Source organism: Fusarium vanettenii (assembly GCF_000151355.1).
Source record: "Fusarium vanettenii 77-13-4 unplaced genomic scaffold NECHAsca_147_unmapped, whole genome shotgun sequence".
Lineage (NCBI taxonomy): Eukaryota > Fungi > Ascomycota > Sordariomycetes > Hypocreales > Nectriaceae > Fusarium > Fusarium vanettenii.
The window spans coordinates 1-22,349 of NW_003315743.1; the positions used below are offsets into that span (position 1 = coordinate 1).

General features: G+C 41.9%; 1 protein-coding gene across 1 annotated transcript; it reads right to left on the minus strand.

The window, feature by feature from the left end:
* Window positions 1–11,749: 11,749 nt before the first annotated feature.
* NECHADRAFT_89423 (uncharacterized protein) lies at window positions 11,750–13,279 on the minus strand (the record flags this gene model as incomplete). The annotated part of the gene is made up of 3 exons (XM_003039169.1): window positions 11,750–12,066; window positions 12,415–13,111; window positions 13,244–13,279. 3 exons carry the CDS (start codon window positions 13,277–13,279, stop codon window positions 11,750–11,752), a joined length of 1,050 nt encoding a protein of 349 aa, XP_003039215.1.
* Between the last annotated feature and the right edge of the window lie 9,070 nt (window positions 13,280–22,349).

The window sequence follows — 22,349 nt, forward strand, 5'->3', positions numbered from 1 at the left end:
GCTATTTATCTCCTTATAATATACTATAGAGAGCTTATAATTAATTCCTAAGTATCCTATAAGGCTTTATTAAAACTTTAAGGTAAATAATAATCTTCTATTTATAATAATTTTAAGTAATATATTATATCTCTTAGTAATATAAAAATAAAAAAAATAAGCGAATTCTTTAGCTATTATTAATTCTCTATAGGGTATAAAATAAGAAAATTTTATAAGTTTATCTAAAATAATAAGAATACTATTATAGAGGTTTCTAGTAGCTAATTCTTCTAATAGGGGTAATTTAATAATAAAATCTATTATAATAGCTTCCCATAGTAGCTAAAGTATTAATAGGGGTTATAATTTATTATAAGGCTTATAATATTATGCCTTAGTCTTTGCATAAAGGTTATATTAATTAATAATTATTAAAATAATTTTCTTTATATTAAGAAAGGTATATATTATCTTAACTTATTCTAGGGTTTTATTAATTCCTTAATATCTATATAATTAGTAATTATATATTTTACATATAAGGCTATATTATAATTTCTCTAGTACTTATTACTTATCTATTCTTCTATTACTTAAGAGTTATTTATTATATTCTAAGATCTTCGTAAGGAGTAAATTACCCGGTTCTATTATATAGGTTATTCTAACGATTCGGTGGAGTATTCTAATAACTCTATCTTATTTATAAATAATAAGTTCTAATTTTAATAGGTACTTTATATATTATCTTATTTATTATTATAAGTATCCTTCGGGGGTAAAATATAATAATTATCCTCTAGTTTAGACTTTTCTAATATTAAGGTTAGGCCTTTAGCTAATAGCATCTACTTAGCCGTTTTTTAATCTTTTAATATAGATAATAATATAATTAAATTCTAAAAGGTATTTAATATATTATAGTTATTATCCGCTAAGTTCTTAGGTTATCGCAAAGTAGGAAATATTCTTATAGTCTATATAGACTTTAATTTAATATTAGCTTCCTAAGAGGTAATATCTAAACTCCTTAAAGGTATTAATAATTATAAGGAATTCTTTATTATAGATAGGGTAATTAAGTTCTACTTTATATAGCTTATAGGAGTAGAATGCGATAGGGTATAATTATCTTTTATTATCTTATTATCTAATTTAGGCACCTAGGGCAAAGTCTAAGGTATTTATTTTAAGTTCGATTTATTAAGATAAGTTAAATATCTTAAGTATTAATTCGCTTAGGATAAATTCCTTAATTTTATTAAAAGTATCCTTAGCTTTATTTCTAAATATAAAAAGCTTACTTTTCTTTATAAGTTCTATTAATAGTGCAGCTATTTTTTTAAATACTTTAAGAAACTTATAGTAGTAATTAGTAAATCCGAGGAAAGCTTATATTTCCTTAATATTAATTAGCTCCTTCTAGTCTCTAATTACTAAGACTTTCTTAGGGTCTATATATATCTCATTATAAGAGATAATATATCTAAGGAATTCTACTTCTAAGGCATAGAATTTACTTTTCTTAGGTTCTACTAATAAATTAGTATTCTATAGTATCTATAATACCTTATAGATATATTCTATATATTTTTCTTCTATTATAAAGAAAATAAAGATATTATCTAGGTAATATATAATAAATATATCTAAATATTCTCATAGTATATTATTAATTATTTATTAGAATATAATAAGTATATTAATAAATCTAAAAGGCATAATAAGGTACTTAAATAATCTATACTTAGTATAAAAAGCGGTTTTTTATTTATATCCTTCCTTAATCTAAATAAGGTTATAGGCTCCTTTAAGATTAAATATAGTAAAATACTTTATTCTAAAAAATTAATCTTTTAACTCGCTAATAAGAGGTAGTAATATATAATCCTTAATTATAATAATATTAAGTATTTAGAAATTAATATAAAGTTAGAGCTTTTTATTCTTCTTTAAAATAAATATAATAAGATATTTAATAAATAACTTACTTTCCCTAATATATCTTTTCTATATTATATCTTTAATATATTCCTTTAATATTAGAAATTATACTTTATTAAGTAAGTAAAATTTATTAAAGCTAGGTTACTTCCTATTAATAAACTTAATCTTAAGGTTATAAGATATATATTCTAATAGACCTATTTTAAGTTCTTCCGCGAAGAGTTATTTATAGATTTAGTACTTCTAAGGTATATTCCTAAGTTATTCCTTTTCTAGGTTTTCTTTCTTTAGTTTCTTAAGATCTTTCTTAAGTATATAAAACTATTATATAATTTATATAATTATTCTTTATTATTATTATTTCTACTTATTATAATATTTATATTTTATCCCTATAGGTAGAGAGGTATCTTATATTTATTTTTTCCTAATTTCTTTATTATTAGTAAAAATTTAAGATCTCTAATCTAAGTTATTATTTAATATAGAGGATATCTTAGTATTATAAAAAAGTATCTAGCTAATTCTCTAGTTAAAATATAAGTTAAAGCATTATAACTATAGATACCTAAGCATAAAATCATAGCTCTAATTTAATATAATATTAAATAAGATTCCCTAGTTCTTTCCTTTAATAAAAACCTTAAGGTAATCAATCTTATAGTTAATAATTCTATTATTATAATCGAAAGGTATTCCTTCGAGGTTATATATTATATAGGGCTTATATTTATGCCTCCATAGTAGCTTAAGCCTATTCGCCGCCGCTAAATCGAAGTAATTTTACTTAGCTCTATTATCTACTAAAGTATTTAATTATTATCCCTTAACTTATACTTTTAATTCTAGGTATTATCGCCTATATCCTCTATTTATAGAGTAGAGGGCCTTTTAGGGTAGTTTATCCCCTTATTTATCTATTTATTGCCCTATATTAGACGGGATATCTAGTTTTTTAATTTATTAAGGGTATAGCTAAGGTAATTATATTTATACTCGCTATTAATATATACCTTATAGTTATAGTTATCTTATTTATATAGCTATTCCTAGTAGGCTTATTCTATAATCTAGTCATCATCGGGGTAATCGCTATGGTTTCTTTCCTTTATAGGGTGGACCTTATCGAGGTCGCTATATCTAATATAATTAGCATAATCTTATAAGATCCGGTCTATTAGTCCTTAGTCTTCTCCGAGGTATAATTAAATATTTTAATATTATTCCTCGTCTTCTTATTTTCTTATATATATAAGGAAATTAAATCCCTCTTTCGCTATTTATTCGAATCTATTATATATAGCTAAGATGTATTTCCTATATCTTAGGCATATATCTTCGTTATAGAGTATTACCTCTATACTAGGGTAGCTTCCTTCGGGGGTCTACCTTTCTTCTATTATAGTTTTCTACGTGGCAATAGTAAACTATCGTTCGAGGGTAATAGATCCGTCTATCTTTGGGATAAGGCAGATATTAGCCACGTTAACCCCTTCGTTCTATCCGTGGGTTCTATATTGGTGGGTTTCATAAGCAAGGTAGGGCTTATCATTAGGTCCCTATAGTTATACGGGAAAATAGTCGTTCTCTCGTTTGCTTTGGATATGTGTGCTGCAGTGGTAGTCCTTGCAGGAGATCCATGAGATTTCTTCGTGTCGGGGGTGTGTCGATTGGGTACGCTTGTCGTCCCTTATATCGTAGCGTAGTCCTAGGGTTAGGGTTAGAACAGAGTAACTATTAACTATCTAAGCTATTTTGCCTAGAGGGTTTCTTCTAGCTAAGGTTTAGCTTATAGACTAAAGAGAGGAGATTTTTCTAAGATATAAAGAAATAAGAAAAAAGAGAGATAAGAATAAATAAGAGATATAAGAGATATAGCTAAGAAAGAGAGATAAAAAGAGATATAAGAGATATAGCTAGAAAAAAGAGATATAACTAAAAGAGAGAGATATAGTTAGTAAGAAAAAGGCAAAGAGATAAGAGATAAGAGGTAAAAGGTAAAGGATAAAGAAAAGCCTTAAGAAGCCCTAGAAGTATTCTAGATCGACCTAGCTAGGTTACTAGGGGTATCTCAGGCTATAGAAGCCGCAGAGGTCGCCCTAGTCCTCATCAGGGTTAGGGTTAGAATAGAGTAACTATTAACTATCTAAGCTATTTTGCCCTAGGGGTTTCTTCTAGCTAAGATATAGCTTATAGATAAAAGAGGGGAGATTTTTCTAAGAAATAATAAAGGAAAAGCATAAGAGATATAACTAGGAAAGAGGTATGGCTAAGAAAGAGATATAACTAGGAAAGAGGTATAGCTAAGAAAGAGATATAGCTAGGGGAGGGATATAGCTAGGAAAGAGGTATAGCTAAGATAGAGAAATAGCTAGGGGAGGGATATAGCTAGGGGAGAGATATAGCTAGGAAAAAGAGATATAACTAAGAGAGAGAGGTATAGCTAGTAAGAAAAAGGCAAAGAGATAAGAGATAAGAGGTAAAAGGTAAAGGATAAAGGATAAAGAGAAACCTTAAGAAGCCCTAGAGGTATTCCAGATCGACCTAGCTAGGTTACTAGGGGTATCTCGGGCTATAGAAGCCGCAGAGGTCGCCCTAGTCCTCATCAGGGCAAGGCTAATAGAGGAGTCTAGCTGGTTAGCCGCAAGGGGGCCAATAAGGTCCTGGAGCTTCTGATAGGTCTTAGCTGTCTCTAGGTCCATAAGGCCACCTGCTGAGAAGATAAGAGGCTGAAAAAAGGCTCCGAGAGACCTATATTTTCTGCGTTTTTCTTCTGCGGCCTCTCTAAGGGTGCTATAAGGGTCTTCCTTAGCAGAATCCTTTGAAATAGCTACGATTTGAATATCATAGTAATAGCGGCTATTTCCTAGGTTAACTGCAAAGTCGGCCCTTAGGCTAGCTTCTGGGTGGACTAGGGGTTCTTTTTCGACCTCTAGGGTAGGCTGGCTACTTAGGGCCCTTATAAAGGCCCTAGTTATAGCGTCATGCCTTGCAATCCACCTTCTATTAGCACCCTTGCAGGTATCTTGATGGCCTAAGGCAGCTATAGCTCCGCAGGAGCTACAGGGTAGGCTGATAGGCTTGATTGGGTAAAAGAGCCGGCTTCGGAGGGCTTCAGTGACCTCGGAGTCTGTGAAAGATAGGGCTTTTTGGGTAGGTAAGACTCCGAGCCACTTACGGCCGAGATAGCTAGCATTTTCTAGCCTAGCATGCCTATAGCTAGCGGGGAGGTCCTCTAAGAAGCCTACTAGCCTAGCCTTATTTGCATCTTTTAGCACTTGTTGTGCTGTTTTTCCTAGTCTAGGGCCTGGGCTGCCGCTAGGGCTAGAAGGGGCTAGGGGCTTCCGGATGAGGTCTAGGGTAGGCTGCGAGGCCTCCCTAGCTGCTAGGAATAGCTCGTGGGCTAGGTCTCTGTGTAAGGGTATTCCTAGGCCTCCCTCTCTGACTGGAAGGGCTATAAGGTTTGAATTAGGCTCCTTAGGGCACTCACTAGGGCTTCTAGCCACTAGGGCTATAATAGCCTCTCTTATAAGGGTATCAGCCTCTTCCCAAAGGTCTTCTAGCCCGGTTGGGTCTAGCTGCCTCTGGAGGTGCCTTAGAAGAAGCTGGATACTGCCTCTAAGAAGAAGCAAAGAGTGCTGCTTAGGAAGGTCTTGCAGGGCCTCTAGGGCTTCCTGTAAGGTAGCTAGCTTTTCTTGCAAGAAGGCTCTTCTAGGCCGGATAGGGCCTATATAGGTGCCTAAGGCTTTTAAGCCTTCTAGCTTAAGGTCCTCTATAGCCTTTTCCTTGCTTTTAGCTAGGTTAAGGCTAAAAGGGGAGCCTTTTAAGACCTCCTTAGCTGCCTCTAGGGTGCCTTGCGGAGCCTTATTAAGTATATAGAGGTCATCTAAGTAAGCTACTAAGGTTGCCCTAGGTAGCTTCCTAGCTAGGGCCTCTAGGGTAGGTCGAAAGGCAAGGGAAAAAAGAAGAGGTCCAAGAGGGTCACCTTGCCTTACGCCCTTGGCCGAGGCTATAGCTGACCCATCTTCCATAACTAAGATAGAAGGGTCATTATAGGCCCAAGCTGCTGCCTTATAGAAGGTAGGGGCAAAAGTAGCTACAGAAGCAGCTATAGAAGCCCTATCTACTGAGTTAAAGGCATTAGCAAGGTCTATAGAGGCTAGCTGCTGGAAATTAGCCTCATTTGAGCCTATAATAGCCTCATAGAGGAGGAAAATAGCGGGTTCAACCCCGCCTGGGCTATTCACGCCTAGCTGGAAGGGTAAGAGCATATTCGGCCGATAGGAGGTCATTAGGATCGCCTTCATAGCTACCCTATAGATAAGATCTCCTATAGCTATAGGTCTAACCCCTCCATCGGGCTTTTCAAGCCCTATAAGGCGGCTAGCGCATAATAGGTGGGCTCCAGGGGCCGTGCCTTGGCGAATCATATCAGCTAGCAGCCTTAGGAAAGCTATCACAGGGGAATCTTTCCTAGTTACTAGGTCTAGAAGAGGCCTAGTCCAGCCACTAAGGCCCGGGGCCTTTTCCTTGCCTATAGAGGCTATAGCTGCTATAATAGTCTCTGACGTGATTGGTTGGCCGGCCCTTGGGCGGGTCTTGCCTTGGAAGGGGTCTTTTGATCCAATAGGGTGCTTTTCTAGCAGCCTAGCCCTATTTTCTACTGAATTAGGTGCTATAGGGGTCGGATCAATAAGAGCCCTAGCAGCCCGGCCTAGGCATCATTGGGGCAGTTATTGGACTCGAACGTCAGTTGGGGTTAGGGGTTAGGGTTAGCCAGCCAGGTCAGGGAGAAGAAAAGAAAGGAAAGAAAAGAAATAGAAAGGAACATAGGAGTTAAAAAATCAAAAATTAAAAATCAAAAAAACAAATACTAAGGGTTAAATAATATTTCATATACTTCATTTCCACAAGACATCATTAGCTTAGAATAACCCTAATAATTAGATGACTAGCTAAACCTATGCCGCATAGGTCAGGGGTTTTAGCTTAGGGTTAACTTAAGGTTTCAGTTATTAAAGAGAAAAAAGGGGATATTATTATATAACTATTATTAATTATATCTATTTAAATTTAAATTTAATTCGGCATATATATATAGCATAAGTAGCATATATTTAAAAAGGGGGTAATATTAATATTACTTTGCAGAACCTCTACTACTACTATTATTAATTACTATCTACCTCCTAGCAATAGTAATAGCAAAGGCAAAGGTAAAGGCAATAATAACGATAGGAGAAAACGAGGACTAAGAGGGGGGGGATATTAACACGCAGCGCCGAGTAAGGTTTAATACGCAACATAAGGTATACATATGCCTAACATATAGAGCGGCGGTGCCTCTAGGAAGGGACCGCATCAGCGGGATTATTAGCTACTTCCGCAAGCAACACCAGCTCAAAGGAGAAGAGCTAGCCTAAGTAACCGCATACTACTCGGGATTGCCGCTATGGGATCCATATAAGATCCAGCTACTAGCCGACAGCAGCGCACCGATCGAGGATCTCGCCGTGCTAGGGGGCTACAGGTGCACTATATGCGGGTACCTAATGATCAACCGAAAGAATATACTCGCCTATCCGAGGAAATCGGACTACGCAGATATCGGGGGCGACTAAGAGGCGGTGGAGCTCTAGACCTTCTCGTAGGGACGCTTCGCGAGGTATTAGGTCATCGAGAGGCTAGTGCCGCGGGACGCTATGGTTAAAAGGGATATAAGCCGGTGCTCGGACGAATTAGAGCCGGGCTTAGATACCGGCGGGTATTATTACGGGGATGAGGCCGATGGGGGGGATTAGGGAGGGATACTAACCTAGTATGGCCGTATACTTAAGAAAGAGGAAGACGAGAGGCGACGGATCGCATAGAAGCCCGGCGGTATCGACCACGACTCGACATAGATTAATAAGACGGGCTAGGCTAAGCACTTCTAGGGGCGAGATCTTAAGAGGATCTATTAGCTAGGACTAGGGCCTAAGTCTAAGGCCGTGCGGAGAGGCATGCGAGATAGCGCTGAACGCGAGGAGTAGGAGACGCTAGCGCGGCTTATTAAGAGCTTTGATCGAGAGATATCGAGGTGTATCGGTCGGCTAGAACGGGTGCCGAATGAGACGCTTTGCTGGCTAAATAGCATTAACCTAGAAACTCCGGTAAGGTAGCTATTTAAGCTAAAGGAGCATAAGAGCTCTAATAAGAAATATTAGGCGTATAGGGGGCGGTATCTATGCCACTGCTAGCGGGTGTGGAAGCTTAGGCGGGATAAGGCATAGACCGAGGTCGGGATATGCTTCACGGATGAGCAGTGGGGCTATTTATATGCTATTATAGAGGCTCTCGATAAGGTTGGCGGGGGGGTGCCGGGGCCGTCGGGGCCGTCGGGGCCTACTATAGGACGGAGCGGATACGGATCTATAGTTAATGACGAGCGCGGGCGCCGCGATAATAGCAGTAATAACCCTAACGGCGATAGGGAATCGGCTAGTAATAAAGGTAGCGAGGATAATAACGACGAGGATAATAATGAAGAAGAAGAAGCGAGATAGTAATAAGAGGAGGAGAGGAGGAGGGCGGTGCTTAACCGAAGGGTCTTTGAATTCCTTATTAGCTCGATTAAGTATAAGGTAGTATATAATATTTATCGCAACCCGCTCGTATACTTCACGGCGGTGCTAGGCATTAGTGATAAGAGAATAGGGTACTTATATAAGCGACTAGCCGGCTATACGGGGCAGCTAGTAGGGCTTATTTGGTGCGTATATATGCTAATATTAGAGCATATCTTCGAGGAGGAGCCCGAGGAGCCCGAGGAAATGCGGTTTAAGGTCATTAAGAAATTTTAGAAGGAATATCGAGAGTAGCTCATCGATAAATCTTACTTACTATTTAGCACTATAATTAGGTTAATAGTATATAGTAAGGGCTACCGGAAGAAGGATAGCGGTATGCCGAATGTAATATGGGAAGAAAACGGCGAGGCTCTGCGATACTTAGGGTAGCGAGTGATAATCGATGAGTTTCAAAAGTCGGCCTAGGTAGCGGTCAGGGAGGCCAAAAAGCTGCTCGACTGGCTAATATATGGCCAATAGGCGAAGGTGAAAGCGACGATTAAATTAGGATGGATCGTTGATAGCTTGACGTTCGAGGGTGCCGGGCGGTTATTTGCGACGAACGGCCAGAACTAGTAGCTCTGGCCGGGTTACCGCAGAGTTGCCGAGCTAGGGAAGGCTAAGCTCTAGCGGTAGGGCCGGGGCTAGAGACATAAGACCGTGAAGTAGTTTCTCTTAACCTTCCGGCTCTTCGCAATGGCGATAGCCGTCGTCACATATATCTAGTGGGGGATGCCCGGCCGAGGCCCGGAGCTCTTAACGATGCGGCACTATGACTCATAGTAGCTTATCCGCAGCGCGTTTATCTTTAACGGATAGATAATAATTATTACCGACCGGGATAAGAGCTAAGCAATCCGCGATATCGGCAGGAAGGTAGCATGGTTCCTCCCTGAGCTGCTAACGAAGATGATAGTCGCGTATATCGCGTGGCTTATCCCCACGGCGAGGATGCTATATAAGCAAGCGGGCATCTAGGGGCCCAGACTATCTCTTAAAGGCTTTCTCTGGGCAGACGCGAGGAAAGGCCGATAGGATACTAAGCTACTTACCTAGCGGTTAAGGCTTCTAACTGCCGAGCATATAGGTCTTACTATAGGTATTTCGGAGTATTAATACGTCGGGATCGAGATAGGTAGGAAGGTTAGAGGATTAGCAGTGAGGTAGGTAGAAGTAGGTATCGGCGATGAGGCCGACGGCGAGGAGAATATAATAGCTAAGGTAGACCTAGTTACTGGAGAAGTACGGGGTAAGCGACGGTTTAAGTATATCTTTGACTTGTAATTAATGCATGGCAGCGTGCTAGCGCGGCGTTATGCGGTAAATATCTAGTTCCTAGACCAGCTATAGCCGCAGATAGTGGCTACTTATCGAGAGGTTAGCCGGTTATAGCACTAGTTTCTCGCGAGCCCGATAGGGAATAATAATGCCGGTAATTATTAAGGCTATTGCTCTGATATTTTGGAGGCAATGGTAAGCAAGGGTGCTACTAAGCGGAAGGCTATTAAGATTGAGGCGGCGGGCATAGGAGAGGAAAGTAAAAGAAGGAGGAAGGTCGGGATAGCCGAAGTAGGGACGCTACTAGTAGGGGGAGGAAGAGGAGGAGGAGGAGGGGCAGTAGTCGGAGGACTAGGCGCTCCGCTTCAATAAGGACTATAATGGCTTCTAGGAGAGGGCGTAAGTTAGAAGTCTAATAAGTAGCACGAATGCATAGTAAGAATCATAGACATAAGGAGGGGTAAGGTGCTGATCTATGTGCTTCTAACCGGTGGTGGCAAAAGTATATTCTTTATGCTCCCCGCGGTTGCGGAAGAGACCGGCATTAGCATCGTAGTGGTCCTATTCGTGGCGCTAATAGATGATATCTTAGATCAGGCTCGCGACGATTTCGGTATCGACTATCTGAAGTGGGAACCGGCTATGACTACGAGAAGAGACGAGGCTTAGCTAGATACGCGTCTCATCGTTATTAGCGCCGATCTAACAAACTCGCCTGAGTTCATTAGCTATGTAGATAACCGACGAGCGCGAGGCTTACTCCGCCGTATCTTCTTCGATGAGAGCCATACCGCTATTATCGATGCTAGCTACCGGGAGCGGCTTAAGTCGCTAAAAGGGCTGTATCGATATGACTGCCTAGTAGTGCTACTAATAGCTATATTGCCGGTAAAGATAGAGAAGTGGTTCCGCAGGCTAATACTAGCAGAGGACGCGGCTATAGTCTGAGCTAGTACTGCTAAGCTTAATATCTGGTATTGTATCCGGAAGGTTAAGGGTAGAGCGGCCGCGGTTAAGAAGGAGGTTATTAAGGCGAAGCTCTAGATTAAAGAGCGGATATAGAGCGGTTAGAGAGGGGTAATATATTGCCGAACGAAGAAACAATGCGAGGCGTTAGCCGGCAAGCTAGGATACTCGTTCTACTACGCCGGAATCGAGGATAAAGGCAGGCGGCGAGCGATCTTATAGGAGTAGGCTAGGGCTATTAGCGAGGGACCTAGTCGGTGGATCATAGCGATGACCGGACTCGGGATAGGTATTAATATCGGCGGCATCGTCGCTATCATCCATATGGAATAATCATATAGGCTTATTGACTTTATATAGTAGACTAGGCGCGGCGGGCGGCGGAGCGGAGAGGCGGTGGACTCGGTAATTGTGCTGGGCAGCGGACGAGTGCCGCGTGACTAGTATAGCAGTGATATTAAATATCTTAACCGCCAGGCGATGGAGGAATTCATCTATACTTCTGGTTATTGATGAGTGGTACTAGGCGTGTTTATAGACGGCAAGGGATTGCAATGCGATGAGATAATAGGGGTAGAATAGTGTGATCGATGTGAAGAGCGGGTAGGTAAGGAAGGGGCTAGGGTTAGAATAGAGTAACTATTAACTATCTAAGCTATTTTGCCCTAGGGGTTTCTTCTAGCTAAGATATAGCTTATAGATAAAAGAGGGGAGATTTTTCTAAGAAATAATAAAAGAAAAAGCATAAGAGATATAACTAGGAAAGAGGTATAGCTAAGAGAGAGATATAGCTAGGAAAAAGAGATATAACTAAAAGAGAGAGGTATAGCTAGGAAATAGAGATATAACTAAAAGAGAGAGGTATAGCTAGGAAATAGAGATATAACTAAAAGAGAGAGGTATAGCTAATAAGAAAAAGGCAAAGAGATAAGAGATAAGAGATAAAAGGTAAAGGATAAAGAAAAGCCTTAAGAAGCCCTAGGGGTATTCCAGATCGACCTAGCTAGGTTACTAGGGGTATCTCGGGCTATAGAAGCCGCAGAGGTCGCCCTAGTCCTCATCAGGGCAAGGCTAATAGAGGAATCTAGCTGGTTAGCCGCAAGGGGGCCAATAAGGTCCTGGAGCTTCTGATAGGTCTTAGCTGTCTCTAGGTCCATAAGGCCGCCTGCTGAGATAATAAGAGGCTGAAAAAAGGCCCCGAGAGACCTATATTTTCTGCGTTTTTCTTCGGTAGCCTCTCTTAAGGTGCTATAAGGGTCTTCTTTAGCAGAATCCTTTGAAATAGCTACGATTTAAATATCATAGTAATAGCGGCTATTTCCTAGGTTAACTATAAAGTCGGCCCTTAGGCTACCTTCTGGGTGGACTAGGGGTTCTTTTTCGACCTCTAGGGTAGGCTGGCTACTTAGGGCTCTCACAAAGGCCCTAGTTATAGCGTCATGCCTTGCAATCCACCTTCTATTAGCACCCTTGCAGGTATCCTAATGGCCTAAGGCAGCTATAGCTCCACAAGAGCTACAGGGTAAGCTGATAGGCTTGATTGGGTAGAAAAGCCGGCTTCGGAGGGCTTCAGTAACCTCAGAGTCTGTAAAAGATAGGGCTTTTTGGGTAGGTAAGACTCCGAGCCACTTACGGCCGAGATAGCTAGCATTTTCTAGCCTAGCATGCCTATAGCTAGCGGGGAGGTCCTCTAAGAAGCCTGCTAGCCTAGCCTTATTAGCTTCCTTTAGCACCTGTTGGGCTGTTTTCCCTAGTCTAGGCTGGCCTTGGTTAGGCTGGCTTTGGTCTAGGGTAGGCTGGGCTAGGGGCTTCCGGATGAGGCCTAGGGTAGGCTGCGAGGCCTCCCTAGCTGCTAGGAATAGCTCGTGGGCTAGGTCCTTGTGTAAGGGTATTCCTAGGCCTCCCTCTCTGACTGGAAGGGCTATAAGGCTTGAATTAGGCTCTTTAGGGCTCTCACTAGGGCTTCTAGCCACTAGGGCTATAATAGCCTCTCTTATAAGGGTATCAGCCTCTTCCCAAAGGTCTTCTAGCCCGGTTGGGTCTAGCTGCCTCTGGAGGTGCCTTAGAAGAAGCTGGATACTGCCTCTAAGAAGAAGCAAAGAGTGCTGCTTTGGAAGGTCTTGCAGGGCCTCTAGGGCTTCCTGTAGGGTAGCTAGCTTTTCTTGCAAGAAGGTTCTTTTAGGCCGGATAGGGCTGATATAAGTACCTAAGGCTTTTAAGCCTTCTAGCTTAAGGTCCTCTATAGCCTTTTCCTTGCTTTTAGCTAGGTTAAGGCTAAAAGGGGAGCCTTTTAAGACCTCCTTAGCTGCCTCTAAGGTGCCTTGCGGAGCCTTATTAAGTATATAGAGGTCATCTAGGTAAGCTACTAAGGTTGCCCTAGGTAGCTTCCTAGCTAGGGCCTCTAGGGTAGGTCGAAAGGCAAGGGAAAAAAGAAGAGGTCCGAGAGGGTCACCTTGCCTTACGCCCTTGGCCGAGGCTATAGCTGACCCATCTTCCATAACTAAGATAGAAGGGTCATTATAGGCCCAAGCTGCTGCCTTATAGAAGGTAGGGGCAAAAGTAGCTACAGAAGCAGCTATAGAAGCCCTATCTACTGAGTTAAAGGCATTAGCAAGGTCTATAGAGGCTAGCTACTGAAAATTAGCCTCATTTAAGCCTATAATAGCCTCATAGAGGAGGAAAATAGCGGGTTCAACCCCGCCTGGGCTATTCACGCCTAGCTGGAAGGGTAAGAGCATATTCGGCCGATAGGAGGTTATTAGGATCGCCTTCATAGCTACCCTATAGATAAGATCTCCTATAGCTATAGGTCTAACCCCTCCATCGGGCTTTTCAAGCCCTATAAGGCGGCTAGCGCATAATAGGTGGGCTCCAGGGGCCGTGCCTTGGCGAATCATATCAGCTAGCAGCCTTAGGAAAGCTATCACAGGGGAATCTTTCCTAGTTACTAGGTCTAGAAGAGGCCTAGTCCAGCCACTAAGGCCCGGGGCCTTTTCCTTGCCTATAGAGGCTATAGCTGCTATAATAGTCTCTGACGTGATTAGTTGGCCGGCCCTTGGGCGGGTCTTGCCTTGGAAGGGGTCTTTTGATCCAATAGGGTGCTTTTCTAGCAGCCTAGCCCTATTTTCTACTGAATTAGGTGCTATAGGGGTCGGATTAATAAGAGCCCTAGCAGCCCGGCCTAGGCATCATTGGGGCAGTTGTTGGACTCGAACGTCAGTTGGGGTTAGGGGTTAGGGTTAGCCAGCCAGGTCAGGGAGAAGAAAAGAAAGGAAAGGAAAGAAATAGAAAGTTATGTGTTGATATAGGTCTTAGGGTTAGGGAACTGACGGCTGTGTTCGGGGTACACTTTTCTCAAAATACAATACCAGTCTAGGCTTAGTATTTAAAATGAATTATTTAATGACGATAAGATATTTCCCGGGTTAGCTAGCTATTTTATAGAATTAGTTATAGAATTTTAAAGAAAACGGAGAGGAAAATAGGTTAGATGGGAGGATAGCCCATATTTAAGTCTTGGCTCATATTTAATTTAAAGCGGTTTAGCGCGGGACATACCGAAAGTCTTAGCTTATATTTAATTTAATTAGGTATAGCGCGATAGCTACCCTAGAATAAGAATATCGTGTGGGAAAAATAGTAAGTCTATATGTAGCTAACCGCTAAGTAGAAGATCAGTTCCGTTGATTATTTTCTTTATGTCTTCGCTTTGAGCTTTATTTATTATCTTATATCTTCGTCGCTAATAGGTAAGCGAGGGGGCAATGTATTAGAATGTGGTTAGGTTTAGTTTAAGTATAGACGGAAAGTCTTAATATAAATGATATAGCTCCCTGAACTTAGTTATTATATCCTTAAGAGAAAAGAAAACCGAAATTAGAGCCGGAAAACTATATATAATGGATGGGAGAGCTTTAGAATGCAAGGATATTACTATTGCTATATATATTATGACGCAATGATGCTTTATCTAGTTAATATGAGGTATTTTATTAAGTTGTGATCTTATTAACTATGGCTATCAAAAAAGTAATGTTTTTTATGTTATATAAGCTATAATTATTAGCCCTCCGACGCGTAGTAAGGGAAATATAGGTATCTCGCGTAGCTAACGCTGGGGGAATGAGCTAAAATATTGCTATGTAGGTTTCCCTGGAAGATAATGTCTTAACCGGCTCCGAAACGTCGTGGCTGCCTGGCTAGAAAAGTGCCGCAAACCGAAGAGGAATGACTTGCATTATAACGTGCATGCTCATAGCGATACTATTAATAATAATATAAGTAAGCCGTTATTTCCTATTACGCGCCGATTGAATCGCAATAGGCAGAGTTTATATATTATTATTAACCTTACCTGCCTGCTATATCGTCGACGATGGATCCGATTATTGGCCTCCACTTAGAGCCGTATCTCTAGATCCCTATACCGTTCGAAGTTCCACTCCCGGCCGAGTCTACTTATAATCGCGACTACGACGAACCAAGCGAGACCGAAGCGGGCCCGGTAGTAGCACTATATAACCCGCTAGTTTAGAACCACGATGAGAACTTATGGACTAACTATATAAGTCCGGTCGGTGCGTAAGATTACTACCTACTTTTTAAAAACTCTTAGGCTTAGCTTAAGCTTATATTATAAGGATGCGACGTAGCCGACGCGGCGTTTATCTAAGACTAACCTAGCCCGTTATAGCTTAAAGCTCGGGATAAAGAACTATAAGCCCTAGTCGATATAGTCTAGCAATTACTTATCACCCTGGATTAGGAGATAATAAGAGGCAAGAAGGATTTAGAGAGGATCTTATAGTTTACTATCGGAATGATTTACTTACTAACCCGGTTTACTAGAGGCGATTAACCCACTATAATCCTTAAGCACGATGGGATTACCAGACGATCTAGCGGGGTAGAGCCCTTAATCTGTCGCTTCTACTAGCGCCTGTCATACCTCTAATGGGCCGCAGACCGAAACGCCGCAACGGCTATGCCAGCCAAGGAATCGATTAACCCCCCGGGAGTAAAAGAATACCTTATATACCTAGCTGCGGCCTTCCCCTTACACGCTAGACGGCTCGCCCGGGTCAATAAGGGCCAATGCCTATGACCAAGACGGGTTTCTCTTATTATCGGCTGCTAGCGTTAAGACGTTTATATAGGAGCATTAGGACTTTATCGACCGTCTTTATTAAGTACTGAGAAACTTTGGGGTCGAATAGAGTTACTATAGGCTTTATACCTAGAATCTCCGCTATCGGCTTGAATAATAGGACTACCTCGTTACTGAGGATATCCTCTGTGGTATTCGGCTTATTATTGAGCTGAGTGGCCGCTAGGATGTTATCATACTTATGCGGACTATCTAGCTAGGTGAATATTATACTATATAGCTGAGCCTAGCCGAGATCGAAGATATACGCTAGTATAATAATACGATTATACCTATCTTTTATCCGGGTGTCGATAATACGATCGGTTATTAGTCTCTCGCTATTTACTAGCGAGCCCGATTGTCTTTCCTTGTCTTTGATTCCCTCTATCCTAATGACTCCTGCTATTCGGCGCTCCGAGAGGTCTATGATGCTATGGTGGATTATTAAGGCTCTATACCGGCGTTGATCTATGATATGCCGACGACTCGGCAAGTATATGGGTGGACCTGCGGCCTTATAGTGATAGAGTGTGCCCGGTGCTTCTTAGCTATAGGTGATCGAGTTATGGGCCGGGGCGAGGATAAGACCTTGCCGTTCGAATAGCTTAACTAGACGCAGTAGGAGCCATACCTATCTGGGATATATAACCTAGATCTACGAGAGGTTAGTGCCATATCATACTAGATCGAGGTCATTTCATAATACCTTAGCGTGCTATCACTATCCAACGCCGCGGCCGATGGGCAGGCTAACGTAGCACTGCAACGCGGAAGGCTCGAGACTCTGGCTGACGGTACTACTAATAGAACCGTGGAACCCGCCGACCTTGCCGTGCTATTATTCTAAGAGTGGAATAGCGCGATAGGATATACTTCTCAGCAGCATAAAGATAACTACTATGCTCAGATAGAAAAGGCAACCAAGGAACGAGGGGCTCCACTGACCTACTCCTTACTCCTTAACGTCACAAAGCGGCTAGAGGGTAGGACCCCACCGAATAGCGACACGAGCGAGACTCATCTCCCATCAGTCCTTAATCTAGCACAAGATCTACTACGCCCCGGGCCTCAGGAGATTTATTTGGAAAATGGCCCTACCCGGTATAGCAGCGCCTGCAAGGTAGCGATAGAAGGCTTAATAATAGATAAGTTAAACCCGCCTTACCTATGTATATACTCCTATTATTACCAGTCACAAGGACCAAAGCGCAACTCAATCTCATTATTATATAATATCGATAGTCTTTATAGCTTCCTAATATCCCTCGGCGTCGCTAGGCTAGGGTTCTAATAGTATACTTAACCGCACGTCGCTCTTAATCATATCGATAATATCTATCTCAGCATAGAAATCCCTTCTCCCGGTAGTCTAGACGGTAATACCGCCATAATATAGCCTCTCTATAATATCCTAAATTACTACCTCGGGCGCGTTATTAGCCTAGCGGATACTTATATCTAAGTCTTCTTCCCTGCCCTATTCCGCAGCCAACTCTCTAATCCCTATACGCAGACTTATATCCCGAGGGAAAGATTTATATACTAGTATAAGGAAGTAACGCTACCCGCTATATAAGCCGTTATTAATAATAATAATATACTCTAATATATTCCTAAAACCCACGCTATCGCCTCGTTAGACTTAAGTGCACCCCGGGAAGCGTTAGTAGCTAAAGCGGTGGTCGAGGAAGAGGAGGCGGATATAGAGGAGGAACTAGGGGGATTTATAGGCACGAAGAGGCAAGAGGCATTAGGTAACCCGTTAGGACCGCACCGTAAGCACTTTTATATTATATTGTAGTCTTAATACCTTGCCGCTCTCTGGGAAGAAGTCTAGGTAAGGGCTACTCCTTTCCCCGAGTATGCTGGCCTGCGGCTCTATATAGCTACTAAGAATACTAAGTTAATATGGATGCGGCCTACGCTTGAGTTAATACTTAAAGAGTGGCATTATCACTGGGACTCTATAGTCGATGAGACCTATATTAATCCGCAGGCGACGTATATCGATATCGGGCGCTAGCTGATACCCGCCGAGATGGGACCGCGTGGGCATATATTAATATGGCGCCGATGCTATCTAGATAGACTCTGGCGTCGTCGGCTACAATGGAGCCAGCTTTAGAATCGCCTTAATAGGCGGGAAGAGGGCGTTAATTAGGGTAAGTCGGGTAAGCGCCATAGCCCACCTATTCGCTAGACTACCTACCCATTTGTAACCCTCCGCGATGCCAGAGATATAACGATTACTCCCGGGCCAGGAAGCTAGGAGCTTCAGAAAGGCCTCGTCTATAGCCAGTTCTATAACCTCATTAAGGTCCCATTCGATGCCGCTAAGTAATACCCATTCTAGAACTGCTATACCGAGAGCATAGCCCTAGACCCGTCGTATCTCCTCGACTAGCGTAACTCTACGCGGGGAGCGTATGCGCATTAGTCCCGGGTGTAATATGTATATAGGCTTAGTAAGCTCCGTATCTACCGTAACCTTCCCGCGGTCGATTAGGATAAAATAGATAACGATGCGGTATAGTCGGCGCTCGAATTAACATAGCACTAATTTATATATGGCATCCGGGCGGAGGACCGAGTGTCGCTAGCCCTCCTACGGCGTATCACGGATCTATTCTTATTAGCTCTAGCTCTAACTTAGCCAAGAGAGGCATCGGAGGATAACATAGGAGACTACCCTTTCTTTGCTATTCCTTCTTAGATAATAGCTAGATTCCTCTATGCCAGCATCAATCGATACTACTTCCTATTTAAGTATATTAAGGCATAGACCGGCCTGAAGTACTCGCTGCCTAAGACTATCGTTATGGCAATAGCACTCCGCGGACTTTGATTTAGCTATGACTTATCCCTCATCACGAAGGAGCTAGTGCTCTGGGGGGATAGATAGATGTCAATATAGCGTACGCGGCCCCGGGAGGGGGAACCGCAGGCGGTCGAAGTATAACGAGAAGGACTAGGCCTAGGTAAGATGTCTAAGGTATATGGGTTTAGCTAGTGGCTTCTAGGGAAATTCGATTAGAATACCTGGCGGTTTACTTCCGAAGTTAGCGATCGACTAGCGGTTAATAATGACCTCTTATGCTAGGACTATAAGCAGTAATGGCGAGTGCTTAAGGATATTCGCGACGTTTATGTCCGGATGTGGTAAGCCTAGAGCTAGGTAGGATAGTATTAGGTCTGCGAGAATATGGTGGTAAAGAGGCTATAGCTTAAATACCTCTACTCCATAGCTATCGAACTCTTCTAGCGGGACGTCTGGCGCGCGGCTCTAAAGAGCACTAAGTGGAAGATAGGCTCTGACGTTACGGACGAGGCGATAATCAGATACCCGGAGTCTAGTCCTCCGGCCTTCTGCTATAACGGGCTATTAGACTTATTCCACGATCGGCAGCGTAATATTAACCACACCCGGCCTTATCTTATTACCGGAAACAAGCTGCGGTCAACTAATATAATAGATCTCTTTAATGATCTATTCTTACCTAGCTCTATAGGTATATCTATGAAGCGTCGAAGAGGTTAGTCTTCTCTCCCTTTTCGCATTACAATGCGCCGCAGTATAGAGCTCATCGAGATAACGCTTAGGTTAACTAAGGCGACGCAATAGTATACATAGCTTAGGCGGATCGTCTTATTAACTCACTAGATCCTTCCGTAGCTATTAGATACCGAGCTCCTCACGATGACAAAGGAGAGCCAGGCGGCGAATCTTAAACGCCGCCTTACTTAGGCTTCTATTATTCATATCAGCCCTTCGGCCGAGTCGACGAGGTTTTCCGAGGCATCTATGCCGATACGGAAGGTCGACGACGTAGATTGCCGTATCTCGACGTAGGACGACCTCTCGTAAGCGCTCTCCGAGGTTTATAAATACCGCTTTGGCGATAGAGGCTAGACGGATAGCGCCGATAATATAAGCTGCCGCTATTATTAGTCTACCCGAGACTTAGTTAGGAGTACGCGCGATCATATTAACCTCGATGCCTTCTAGCTTAGCCGCGCCGTAGAGCTATTTAAGAAGGGATAGATCTTTCCTGTCGCAGAGGCTAGTCGACCACCTTAGCTTCATATAGTTAGATGCATTTGGGATAGGACGCTAGATAAGCTAGATTGACTTTTCTATGAGCTACTATAGGCGAGTAGTAATAACCCTCCGGGTTAGAGTCTTACCCCTAACTCTAGATAGGGTAATATATCGGAAACCAGTCAGATAGTTTTAGGATCTCTAGTTACAATATATCATACAAAAGGATATCGCTATTTCCCGTGGCTAAGGGTTAGGATGCGGACGGTAGAGGAGCAAGAAAATCTTCGGAAATACTTCAAATAGTATAATCGCGAATAAGCGAGGAGAATTACCGATACTACCTCGAATTCTTCGGAGGAGACAAACTAGACTACACAGACGAATAGGACTAACAAGTCATAGAGACTATAGAAGCGTTTAAGGAGGGCCATAAGAGAGCAGCTAATAACTCTGCCGACGTAGTTATTATCATGGACGCTTAAGAGTAATATATAAGAATTAATAGGCCGTCTAAGCTATAGAGGAGAGAGTTAAAGAGTATAGGCGTGATAATAATAATGATTCTAAGGCGTCAGGCGGGCTATATATAACAGATAATATTATGCGCCGAGTCGAGCTTTTAATATTAAAGATAGCGCCTATTTATTAATCTGAATTAGAGTCGAGATTAGAAATATCGCGCGAGCACTTAGTGAAAGTGGGATTCATTAGGGCCGAAGTATATATTTCGAATCGAGAAACACTAATATAAATAAAAGTACTTTAATATATAACCCTAGGGCCTTATTTATAACCTATGCCTAGATAAATATAATCGGGGATAGTAGATGAATTAAAAGTATATAAATTATTACTTAAGTTGTATATAAATTAGACCGGGGGGGACTAGCTGGAATAAAACTAGCTAGTATAAAACCAGCTAGAATAAGCTTATCGGCCATAAACCCCTGAAATTCCGCCTACCCTTATTTCCTAATGATATAATTCCCTTCTAGCTATCGCAAATAATAGGATATTAGTAATAGATAATAATAGGGGCGATTAGAGCTAGATAGATAAGTGAACGATATATTACCGGTTCTACTAGAACTAGACCGGGCAATTAACTAATAGAGGAGAAGCTAATTGCGAATAATAGTAAGTAAGTAGCTAAGGGGAAAGGGCTAAGTCTAGCTCAAATAATATAATTAGGCCATAGTAGATAAAGAAGAGTAACTTCTTCTTATAGGGTTTCATATCGCCGACTTATTATGGCTTATCTGCCGCGTTGCCTAAATTTCCCGGGGAGTGAAAAAAACTACTTATAGCTAAGTCCCGCCTCCTTCCCGGTGGCCATCGAGGATTACTACTATTCTGCTGAGTGGTCTTCCTAAACCTATGAGAAGCCTCTTCTTCGGTATCTCTCTCTTACTCCGCCTTCTTTGCTTATGCCTTTATAAGGATATAACCCTAGTGGATTAATTCCTAGGAGGAGATTACGCTTTTATCCTCTTCCTCCCCCTCCTCTCATAGTAGCTCGGGGTTTATAGCTAGAAATGCCGGCTATATAACCTCTCTGGGCTCCTCGGTCGTGAGTAAGCTAGGAAGGGTGGTAGATTATTGTTGATTTTGGCGTCTGCCTTTCTGCTATGTCGATAACTATGTAGATTGCGACGAGCTAGGCTTTATGGGGGTTTGGGCGCTTGGTAGCGGTAATGGTTATTAATCCTTAGAAAAGTCGAAGGAGAAGCTAGGCCTAACCCTCTCTTCTAGCTACTGAACCTTAGACTAACCGCGGTATATCTAGCTAGAGACCTACTTTAAGCCGGATTTAAACTCCCCTTATCGCGAAGAAGGCACTAGGATGCTTAATATACCTGACACGTGTATAGCGACCGACTTAACCGCAGCTACCCGGTTCTTTTCCTGCCTATCGGGGAGCACCTTTAGCAAGGCACTACGGATATATATCTCCTAAAGAGGGTTCTAGGTGCCGAGGTAAGCTAGGACTTCGTCGAGCTCGCGGCTATGCGTGATATAGGTGGGCCTAAAGATATGCTCGGTAAGTGCCTCACTAAAGATAATAAGGCCGGCGATGACTCTTATCTACTTAGTAGCTAGCGAGTTAGAAGCCAGTAGTGGGACTCGCTGCTTGCTTAATACCTGCACCCGGAGCTCCTTCTAGCGGGAGTGGTCGGCAAAATAAGTATTATCGAGGTTACTATATAAGAAAGTCTCTATATGTTTAAGAGCAAGGTCGAAGAAATTAGCCAATAAGGTCCGGCTGCATTATAATATTAATTATTAGACCTAGATCATAACGAAATAGAAGGAGGAAATTAGTCGTTTATATATATATCTTAGTCTCCTTCTCTATAAGGTTCTCTAGTTTAACGAC